The 12,181-nt window shown below is 35.8% G+C and overlaps 1 protein-coding gene across 3 annotated transcripts in view; it reads left to right on the top strand.

Annotated features, from left to right (window-relative positions):
• Positions 1 to 12,181, top strand: part of LOC107758664 (E3 ubiquitin-protein ligase RNF34-like) — a 28,940-nt gene that overhangs the window by 8,122 nt on the left and 8,637 nt on the right. For all 3 annotated transcript variants that reach the window (XM_016576464.1, XM_016576463.1, XM_016576462.1), the window contains exons 2-3: positions 6,849 to 7,073; positions 8,517 to 8,951. In XM_016576464.1, coding sequence (XP_016431950.1) covers positions 6,849 to 7,073; positions 8,517 to 8,951 — 660 coding nt within the window. The remainder of the gene's footprint in view (positions 1 to 6,848; positions 7,074 to 8,516; positions 8,952 to 12,181) is intronic.

The following is a 12,181-nucleotide window of genomic DNA, read 5'->3' as shown; positions in this document are numbered from 1 at the left end:
TTTTTATCATTTATTTATTATCATTTAGATTCTGCTATAGTTTTTATTATTTTAAATGAGTTTTTATTTCATTTTCACTTTAATTTAATTTGAAATTGTATTAATTTTTATTTTATAACATCAAGTTAAACTAAACAAAAATGAGAAATGGTGCCTTTTTTTAGAATTTTTTTTTCAGTTAACTTTTATATTATATCAAGTAACAAAATGTTATTATTTCTTTAAGGCAAGGTAAGGAAAGGCAAGTTTATTTATATAGCACATTTCATACACAATGGTAATTCAAAGTGCTTTACATAAAAGAAAAGAAAATAATAATAAAAACAATAATCACAACAATAAAACAAGGAATTTAAAAACTTTGAAAATGATTTAAAAATTGATTTAAGAGGTTTAAAATTAATTTAAAACTGATTTTAAATTGATTATACATAAAATATAGTGCAATCAGTTCGGACATTGCACATTTTTAATGATTTTAGTTTTAGTTATCTATATTAGCCCTAGTAACAAATGCATAATTACACAAAAACTGCTAAGAAGAGAGATGTTGGGTGTAGACAGTGGATGAGCTGCGGTGGTTTTGTGATGGACGTGGCCGCCTCGCTGAGCTCATGGGTCTCTAATTGAAGTGACAGAGGGAAGCTGTGGCACAGGCTCTCTGCCAGACCGAAGCACGAGCAGCGACTTCATGCCCTGACCTTATGTTACGCAACATGGAGATCACGCTAACTGCCATACTGCTCAAATACTGAGCGCACTGCCAGAGGGACTCCACTCAAAGCCAGCCCGCACTTCATAAACAGCCAACAATATTTAGAATCTGATAAACAGGAAATATGAGTGACCTGCCAGTGCCAGCACACATTTCAGCATGAAGGGATGTGGTTGCTGAAGTGGCTTCGTTAGACAGTGATTATAAAGACTCACTGGCTAGACATATTATATAACAAATATATTTGTTTCCTATAAATATTATAGTGATTGCTACTATAGCATTTTGGCATTTTCTCATAACTATGTTTTTTTTATGTTAGTACACTACTGCTTTGTTAAAGGGGTCATATGATGCTGCTAAAAAGAACAGTATTTTGTGTATTTGGTGTAATGATAGTCTACTCTCCCAGGATCAGGAAACAGTCCTCCATAAAATGTGCTGCACACATCTGAATATTTGGGTTGAAGTGTTCTGGAACAGTGTTGTAAATACAACTTAACCACTGATTTCTAGTCGTGTCCATTTTTGGAAGGCCAAACAAAGTAGTTTCGCTTTCACAACGAAACCACGTCACACACGGCGGCCTAGAGTGAGCGGCGGCGGCGGCGACCTACAGTGAGCAGAGGCCGGGGGCTAGCGTGAGGAACGGCGGGGGGGGTAAGGCCCTTTCATACGGTACGTGGCAGTCGCGAGTGTCTAGTTCATTCTCAATGGGAGACATGCGGAAAGCGGTAAAACGCGGGCGGTTCCGCTGGCGGCGCAGAGGCGGAGCGCAAGCCGAGCCAAAATCCTGCCGCTTCCACGGGCAAGGCGCTTCGCGGCAGGCGCCGCCAAAGATAAAAATATTTAATCTTTTTGTGAGCGGCAGCGGCAGCCGCGTCGGTTTCAACCAATCAGTGAACATTGAACTGAACTGCCTATTGAAAAAATAGAGGAGAAGTTTGTTTTAAGTGTAATAGCCTAGATTTCCCAGAACTGTATGACCCATCTAAAATCTCATACAGAGACATAAATAAAATTATATTCAATTCAATCGTTACCTCACGGGTATTCTCTTTAGGCAAATCATCAAAAACAACTTCACTTGTGCCAAACGAAAAAAAAAGGTAAATAATGACAACAATTAATGGCAGAATGACACAAACACAAATTTCCGTTATGTTTTATTTAGTTTTTAGTAAATACAAAGGTGATGTTGACAATTATAGCTATGGCAACGTCCGCTCCGAGACCGCAACGCGACCACCGCCTCAACTGCACAAAACGATTCCACTACAAGAGAAAGCGGCAGCTGCGCGGCGATTCCACCGCTTGCCGCGTCCCGTGTGAAAGGGCCTTTAGAGTGAGCAGAGGCGGCGGGCTTGAGAATGGCGCGGCCGGCAATTTCGACGAAGGAGCGTCTGGAAGGACATGTGACGACCCCGGGCTGGCATAAACACATTTCATTACATCAAATACACAAAATACTGTTCTTTTTAGCAGCATCATATGACCCCTTTAAGACATTTATAATGTTACAAATGATTTATATTTCAAATAAATGCTGTTCTTTGGAAATTTCTATTCATCAAAGAATCCCCCAAAAAATTAATTATCAGAATTTCCACAAAAATATCAAGCAGCAAAATGGTTTTTAACATCGATAATAATGACTTCTGAAGGATCATGTGACACTGAAGGCTGGAGTAGCTAATGGCTGCTGAAAATCCAGCTTTGCGTCACAGGAATAAATTCTATTTTAAAATAAAATAGCAAACAGTTATTTTAAATTGCAAAAATATTTCACAATATTACTATTATCACTAGTACTACTGTTTTTTAATCAAATAAATGCAACCTTGGTATTATATTTATTTAAATTGTTATATTAGCCTAAATTTGATGTTTTTTATTTTATATTTATTTTATAATTTTATTTTGTGCTCTGTTGTCTTTCTATAGAAGAGAAAGAATCTAAAAAAGTATTGTGTGCTCACACATACAGAAAGATGCTACAAACGTAGTATTGGCCAGCAGTATGTGAGTGTATAAACAACAAAGGCAAATGGAGAGCTCCGCTTGGCTTAACCTGCTCTGCACTGTGTGTAAGAGCAGCAACAGATTTGATCCTCTCAGCCCATCTCTCTCTCTCTGTCGCTCTGCACCATAGGATGCATGTATGCTCATTTCAGCTCATCGATTGTCCTGCTCTTAAACAGAAGATGCATTCTTCCATCACTGACCTCCCCCCACCCCCCACCTCCGGAGTGTTATTCTGAGACAAGACATCACGCCATGTTGGGTCACAGAAAGCTGCCGTGTTTATAGTGTCAATACGGTGATGTTTGTTTGGTTTATTGATTAAAGAATCACTGAATGTTACTGCCTGTAAAAAGGTTTTTATTTGTTTTGAGGTCTTATGCATGTTGTGTTTTACTGTCCATTCACTGACCGAGCATGAATCTGATTCGCTGACTTTACGCAACTTCCGTAAGTTTTCAGTTTTTTTTTTTACTTTAAACCGCATAAACACATTTCATTACATCAAATACACAAAATACTGTTCTTTTTAGCAGCATCATATGACCCCTTTAAGACATTTATAATGTTACAAATGATTTATATTTCAAATAAATGCTGTTCTTTGGAAATTTCTATTCATCAAAGAATCCCCCAAAAAATTAATTATCAGAATTTCCACAAAAATATCAAGCAGCAAAATGGTTTTTAACATCGATAATAATGACTTCTGAAGGATCATGTGACACTGAAGGCTGGAGTAGCTAATGGCTGCTGAAAATCCAGCTTTGCGTCACAGGAATAAATTCTATTTTAAAATAAAATAGCAAACAGTTATTTTAAATTGCAAAAATATTTCACAATATTACTATTATCACTAGTACTACTGTTTTTTAATCAAATAAATGCAACCTTGGTATTATATTTATTTAAATTGTTATATTAGCCTAAATTTGATGTTTTTTATTTTATATTTATTTTATAATTTTATTTTGTGCTCTGTTGTCTTTCTATAGAAGAGAAAGAATCTAAAAAAGTATTGTGTGCTCACACATACAGAAAGATGCTACAAACGTAGTATTGGCCAGCAGTATGTGAGTGTATAAACAACAAAGGCAAATGGAGAGCTCCGCTTGGCTTAACCTGCTCTGCACTGTGTGTAAGAGCAGCAACAGATTTGATCCTCTCAGCCCATCTCTCTCTCTCTGTCGCTCTGCACCATAGGATGCATGTATGCTCATTTCAGCTCATCGATTGTCCTGCTCTTAAACAGAAGATGCATTCTTCCATCACCAACCTCCCCCCACCCCCCACCTCCGGAGTGTTATTCTGAGACAAGACATCACGCCATGTTGGGTCACAGAAAGCTGCCGTGTTTATAGTGTCAATACGGTGATGTTTGTTTGGTTTATTGATTAAAGAATCACTGAATGTTACTGCCTGTAAAAAGGTTTTTATTTGTTTTGAGGTCTTATGCATGTTGTGTTTTACTGTCCATTCACTGACCGAGCATGAATCTGATTCGCTGACTTTACGCAACTTCCGTAAGTTTTCAGTCCAAGAAACAGTCATTTTTACAAGGTACCAGTTTGATACAACAAGTAAATAATCACTGGATTTGCCGAGGTTTGCCATGTTAGTGGCCCCAAATTAATAAAAGACGTTCAGAGTTTTACATTTATTCATTTAGCAGACACTTTTATTCAAAGCGACTTACAAATGAGGAATACATCTAGCAATTCATCATAATTGGGCAAATAAACACTATAAGTGCTTGTAATACAAAGTTTAGGACATTATTTAGAAGAGTACAAGCTAGATCAGTGAGGATAACTTTTCAGTTGTTTCCTGAATATTGTCAGGATTTCTGCATTCCAGATAGGGCTGGGAAGATCATTCCACCAGCAGGGAACAGTGAACGAAAATGTCCTGGAAAGTGATTTTGTGCCTGTCTGAGATGATACCATGAATTGTTTTGTTTGCTCTTTTAGACTGCGGACTGAAAAGTAACACTCTAAATGGAAATGAAAATAAACTCAGGCTTCATCAAACTTCTCTCTGGTTACTTATGTCAGATTTCTCCAAGTCATTTAGTTCACTAAAACACTGCTTCTTTTTACAATCAACATCAAGCTTGCATTCAGATCCGCCTCCATCCAATCAACAACCAATGAACAGAACCAAGTCCTGCCCTACATTTTTTTTTTTTTTCAATAATCTTGTTAATTCGGATGAACGTCACAACACAGAAGAAAAAATCTGTCACTACTTATGTTTCATCACAACTTTAAGATGTTTTTTTCTAAAGGGTTAGTAGCACAAATAAAGTTAGAAGAACTTTATATTTCAGAGTTGTATCTGTGAAATTAGTTTTATTTATTTATTGGGCCAAGCAGAAATTCTGAGTTGTTTCCCTATATCTGAACAAATTTTCACCGCTTCTTCTGTTTTATTGATTTATTGAAAGAAATTATTTTCGTGGTACAATCTATTTCAGATAAACAACAACAAAAAATGAATATAGATCTGCTTGTTTGCTTTATATGTATATATAATGTAACTTTACATTAAGTCAGATCATGATTTTAGGGAAGTTCATGGCTGTAGTAAATTCAGCAGTGTTATGAAACATCCAGCAGAGCGACTGACTTAACCAACATCTTCTAAATTTACTTGGAGAGATCATTGGAGAGAAAGAATAGGCCTGGTAATGTCTGCTTTTTATGATTCTTATGAAAGCATTGTTTGGTTTGCACATGCATTTGGCTGAAACCTGAGACATGTCCATTAATCTCAGTTGTTTAGCTCTCACGGCCATTTTGCTGTACTGACACGTTTTAATGCTCCAAACGCGCGCTAAGAATTAGCCGGGCCTTGTCTTGCTCTAACAGCCTTTTACACTGTATCATATCTTGAGGATTCACTTAAGGCCTGCAAAGCATTGATTCATTTTAGTTGATTACTAGCAGAGTTTTTTGAGTGTTGAAGTTGAGTGCATTCAGTTGTTTATGATGTACAAGTTACATAATGTGAAGTTCAGTAAAGCATATGTGCCTGATTTCATCAGTGTCTGGCAAACAAATCTGCCCTCTGGGGTAAAGTACAGGATAGTTTTTGCCATTGCTTTATCATAACACACTCCATATCTGAATACCCAGGGAACAAATTTAGGTATTAAAACATTGTTAGAACATTGTTTGGAAATGTTTCTAAAACATTGAAATGTCATTTTCTTGTTGCGAATAGAATGTTATTTAAAAGTTACAAAAACGTTTCTTACAACATTCGACAAACTTTATTTTCACCCAAAATATAACGTTACTTAAATGTTTATCTTTAATATTCTAACTAAAAATTAAAAAATGTCCTGTTTTCCTGGTGTGATTAGAATGTTATTTTAAATTTACAAAAACGTTTCTAACAACATTCTACTAACTTAATTTTCACCCAAAATATTATGTTATTTAAATGTTTCTTTAATACTCTAAGAATGTTAAAATGTTAGTTTTCCTGGTGTGATTAGAATGTTGTTTAAAGGTTACAAAAACGTTTTCAACAACATTCTACTAACTTTATTTTCATTGTTGTTTATTTTTTATAATTCAGTTTACTTATCATGTTTATAACATTATTTAACGGTTACAATGTTCTAATATTATTTAAGTAATAACAAATATTACTAAAGAAAGTTTCATAAACATTACTTTAAGAATGTTTTGTCCTAACATTTATAGGGGGAAAAAAGCTACATTTTTTAGAAAGTTCCCTGTCAGCTTGCAGAAAATCGAACCTGGTCCAAATTTTTTTATGACGAACGAAAGTTTCGGTGGCAGTGTGCAAACGTGATTGACACAACGTGCTGTCGTATTTATTTTTCAACGTGCGAATATTTCGGACTCGGTGTGCAATGGCCTTTAGTATGAAAATCAGTTGTTAATTTTCACTTTTAATATTGTATTTCTGTACCAATTGATAGGATTCAGTTTACAGAATTATTCGATTTTTTTCCTTGAGAAAAATGTACATGTTCTTAACCTGGTATATTTCCAAATGAATCAAACTCAAATCTGAAATTTATCTCAATACCCAGCCCTACATCTGAACATATCTGTAACATGTCTTTCTTCTCCAGGCGGGGGCCTCCTCTATGTGGGCATCATGTTGCGGGCTGCTGAACGAGGTGATGGGCACAGGGGCGGTCCGCACCCAGCAGCCGGGCTTTGGAACCGGAGCCGGGCCGTTCCGCTTCGCCCCCAGCGCTGGTTACTCCACCTACCCACCCAGCAGCACCACCTCAGGAAGCGCAGGCCTGGCGTGCAAAGCCTGCGGACTGGCCTTCTCCGTGTTCAGACGAAAGGTAGGACACCTGAGGTTTGTGGAGTATGATTTTAGGAGTTTTGTCTTTTTTTTTTGATAGTGAAAGTAGAGAGATGAGATAAATGACAAGGAAAAGAGAGCGGGAAGTTACATTGATGAAATTCCAACCCACATATTCCACACAATGTGTGTGTTTAGAACATACACAACCACTAGTCTAAAGCTCTGATGGGTCAGAATTCTTAAATCAAAAATTGGTGATAATATCTCATTGACAAATTTTGGATAAACAACATGCTAAACAATAAATAATATTATTTGTTAAACCTTATGTTTATTTTTTACTTTTTATTTATTATTTTACTATTGAGGTTTTTAAATACATTTTATTTTATTTAAATACTATTTATTTAAATACTCTATCAGTTCTGAATAATTCAGTCCATGAATTAAACAGCGACTGCGTTCTTTTCAGAATGATTCTTAAGTTAGTTCATCTGACTCACTAAAAAGAACCACACCAATCAAATTATTTGCTTGCAGAGTGGACATGCATTGCATGTTAATTTTATATGTGCAGCAGTTAGTGATGTCAACACAATGGAAAGTTATAGAATTATGGAATAGATACAGATTAAATTTTTTCTCAGATTAGTGTTTTTACTGGCAATTTTTTTTTTTTTTTATATATTTATATTTTTGTAGTGTTTAATTCATATCATATATAATACACGCACACACTTCTGTTCAAAATTGTCAATTTTCAGTATGATTTTTTTGATAAAAAATAATAATAAATGTTTTTTGAGCAGCAAATCAGCACATTTGATTTATGAAGAATCATGTAACACTGAAGACTGGACTAATGGCTGCTAAATGTATTAAAAATAAAACAATTATTTTAAATAGAAATATTATTAAATATTATATAAGTTATATTAAGTTTTTACTATATTTTGATATATAACAGTATTGCTCCTCACTAGAGGTGGAGGAAACACTGATCTGCCTCCTAAGTCTGGCATTCTGACAGGAGTGATGAAAGATCAGAGCGTTAACTTTTCCACAAAGCATCAGTGTTTTGAAATCCTATCAGCACTTTCACACCTGTCTGCAGACACTCGGATGCCCAGACCGTGTGATGCATCTGCAGACGCTCACACCAGCACACATATGCAGAGATGTGATGGATAGAACTGACATTAAGCCAGAGTGCAACGGTTTGATTGAACAGCTCATTCATCAGCATGGTGGCATTTGATAACCACCACCAGGCTTGCCGACAGAGACTCCTGCTTCTGAGAGTTCGAAAGTGTCTTGAAAAATGAAGTTCATGCCGCAGTGATTTACAGATGGAAGCGTCGGTGTTCTGTCAGTGTCAATCAACACAGCTAAAGCATGACGTAATTAAATCACCAGTCTAATGCACACATATTAGCTGGCTGTTTAATGATTCATCCTCTCTCTCTCTCTCTCTTTGCAGCACGTTTGCTCAGACTGCAAGAAGAGCTTCTGCTCGCTGTGTTCTGTGCTGCAGGAGAACCTGCGGCGCTGCTCCACCTGCCACCTGCTGTGGGGCACGGCCTTCCAGCGGCCCATGTTAATGAGACTCCGCGTTAAAGACCTGCGGCAGTACCTCACGCTGCGAAACATCAACACGGACACCTGCAGGGAGAAAGAGGACCTGGTGGACCTGGTGCTCTGCCATCTGGGTGCCGAGCTGGAGATGGGGGAGGATGAGGAGGAGGAGGAAGAGGAGGCGGAAGCGGATACGGACAGTCTGCCCTCACTTCCGCGCTCGCTCTCCACGCCGACCGCCTCCGCAGCACGATCCTCCTCCCAGCAGTCGGCGCTGTCTGTCGCCGCGTCTCAGGGAGAGGCTCTCAGTCGCAGCGATAGCTCAGGGACAACCAATCAGGTGAGGCGCTTTCCAGAAGGCAATGTGTTCCAGTGCATTTCAGTGTTCATTTGACTTCTTTTATTTACAGTTACTTTTAAATTTATTCATTTAGCAGACCCTTTTTATTCAAAGAGACTTCAAAATAAGGAACATAACAAGCATTGAAAGAAGAGAAAGAAATATTTTTTTTTTCTTTCTCTTCTTTCAATGCTTGTTATGTTCCTTATTTTGAAGTCTCTTTGAATAAAAAGTGTGACATAAAGTAAAAATCATCACAACATCAAAACAACATCACAAACAATTTGTCACAAGAGCCAAGAATATTTGCAGTATACTGTGCCAAGCGTTTTGCTTTGGTTTGTCTTTTGCATTGTTTTGTTTTGTTTTTTGTTTTAAATGTCACTTTTTAAATGGGCCAAAAATATTTAATGTTAGTTCTAAAGAATTTCATGAAAGATGTATGTTTGTTTTACTCATTTTTAACATGATTTTTAAAAGTAAAATTAACATTTTAATATAAGTCCAGTATAATGGGTCATATTTTTTTATTTACTAAAAGATGTGTGATTCAGCATTTATAATCATTATTATTTATAATTCATATTAATTATTCAATTAATTTATTATTAATTAAATGTAGTACTTAATGAGGCAATTTTAATACAAGTTTTGTAAATATATTTATTAATTTATTTATTTTACATTTAATTCTATATTTTTTATATGTGACCCTGGACCATGAAACCAGTCATAAGGGTCAGTTTTTTGAAATTGAGAATTATACATCAAATAAATAAGAATAAATAAGCTTTCCATTGATGTATGGTTTGTTAGGATAGGACAATATTTGGCCGAGATACAACTATTTGAAAATCTAGAATCTGAGGGTGCAAAAAAATCTAAATATTGAGAAAATCGCCTTTAAAGTTGTCCAAAATAAGTCCTTAGCATTGCATATAATTACTAATCAAAAATTAAGTTTTGATATATTTACGGTAGGAAATTTACAAAATATCTTTATGGAGCATGATCTTTACTTAATATCCTAATGATTTTTGGCATAAAAGAAAAATGGATAATTTTGACCCATACAATGTTTTGTTGGCTATTGCTACAAATACACCCCTGCTACTTATGACTGCTTTTGTGCTCCAGGGTCACATATAATATAAAGTTATCTGTATTTTTTATGTGATTTATTTATTTTTTAAAGGTTAAGTGTGTAATTTCTGTGCCAATAAACTGAGCAATGTTTTAAAAACACTTTTTTAGGGAATTCAACTTACAAATAACTGATGTAAAATGACAAATTACACTTCAAAAAAAAGGATTTTAACATTGAAAAAAATGACCAAAAAACTTGATTTCTAATGTAATACTTTAACATTACTGTACATTTTTGTTGCTTTGTGTTTAGCATGCTTACTTTTAACATGCGCATTGCATTTTGCGTGTTAAATGTGCTGAATAAAATCAAACAAACTAATTTAAGTCCTGTAAATATTGTTAAATATATCTGACCGCATTGTTTGACGGCTGTTGTTTTAGCTACTTCCATGTTTTTTCTCATGTCATGAGTCACGCTTCGTTGTTTTCATTTACTTAAAACGTAGCATGTTTCTGAAAACATAAAGTGAGGATTTCTTCTCAATCTTCTACATTTCTACACCATAATCTATTGACTCCTGTTGTCTGTACAGTTATTAAGCTGCTTACAACCCTCACTTACTAAAGATTCATCCATGCTGACGTGCTTTGATGCGACGTGACCGCGTGGATACTGGGAAACAGCTGTACCCCACAAGGCTAGCAATGACGTTTAAGCCTTGCCTTTTTTTTTTTTTTTTTTTAGATCTGACATGCTGAGCGGGTTACATAATGTTGGAACAGGTTGTCTGGTAATTCCTGCACGACGTGATTTAAAGTGGTCATATGATGCTTTTTTTAAAGATCATTATTGTGCACATAGTGGGGTAGATATGTGGGGGCGTGTTAGAATGAGCCGTTTTAGGGGGGCGTGGCAGAGTCTTAACTTTGATAAAGAATATCTCTTTGGTTTTGAGACGTTAGTCTTTGCAACTTCAGGGATCTTATCTATGCACAATCAGCTTGTAACACTCCAAAGAGAAAGGAAAACTTGAAATCGCATCATATGACCCCTTTAAACCACTTACAGATTAAAAGCACAGACGTTAAAGTGCAAACGAGTTTAAGAGGCAAATCGGCCTGAAAAGTGTGTGTTTGAGAAGAGACTGTGATGGTCCAGTGTGACTTCAGAGCCTGAGTTGGCAGACTGACCCGTTCATTATTAATACGCCGTCTGTATGTGGCCCATGTGTGAGATCTCAGTCCATGTGCTGACTCTCCTCATAAAGACCCAGTCATTCTTCTGCCAGACAGCAGACAGGAAGAACGCAGGGCCATTAGCTAATTGTCCTGAATGTGGCAAACCGAGAAAGAGAGAGCTAGTGAGAGACCCAAAAAAGCATACAAAAGCCGGCTGCTCCAGGACCACATGGTCCTTTTGTGAGTGACACAGGAAAGGAATTATTGCAATCAGAGTGAACGAATGATTGACTCTGTAATGTGGTGTTATTTGATGTGCAGTTTGCAGAACCAAGGGAAGCTAATTGTGAGGATGTGATGGGAAGACGGTTTGATTCAACTGCACTGACACAGAGGTTACTCATAGCTGTAAAGGAGATTTAAAGTGAATGTTACTTTTTCTTAAGTGGTCTCTTAAGAATTTCATAAAAGGCTTGTTTTTATTGCATGGTAAACACTTCCCAATTGTAGTAGAACGGATAATATTTTTATGATTTACTTTAAGTTGTGATTCAGGATTTAGAATAAAATAGATGATTTAAATTCAGTGTATTATGTAATTAGACAATTTTTGTATAATATATATATCTAAATACATTTAGGTATTGAAATATATTTATTTATTACTTACAATATTTTCAATATTTTGTAATGTATCTTAGGAGTATTTTTGTAAAGTATCTCAATTTTTATATAATATTATATTAAAATGCCGTTCTTTATTATCCTGAAAATGTATGATTTCCACAAAAATATTAAGCACAGCATTAATAATAATATGAAACATTTCCTGAGCAGCAAATCAGCATATTAGAATGATTTCTGAAGGATCATGTGACACTGAAGACTGGAGTAATGCTGAAAATTTAGCTTTGCATCACAGAAATACATTTCATTTTGAAATATATTAAAATAACACACTG

This window comes from Sinocyclocheilus rhinocerous, unplaced genomic scaffold (genome assembly GCF_001515625.1).
Source record: "Sinocyclocheilus rhinocerous isolate Xijiao unplaced genomic scaffold, SAMN03320098_v1.1 scaffold623, whole genome shotgun sequence".
NCBI lineage: Eukaryota > Metazoa > Chordata > Actinopteri > Cypriniformes > Cyprinidae > Sinocyclocheilus > Sinocyclocheilus rhinocerous.
This window is presented reverse-complemented; position numbering and strand designations above follow the sequence as displayed.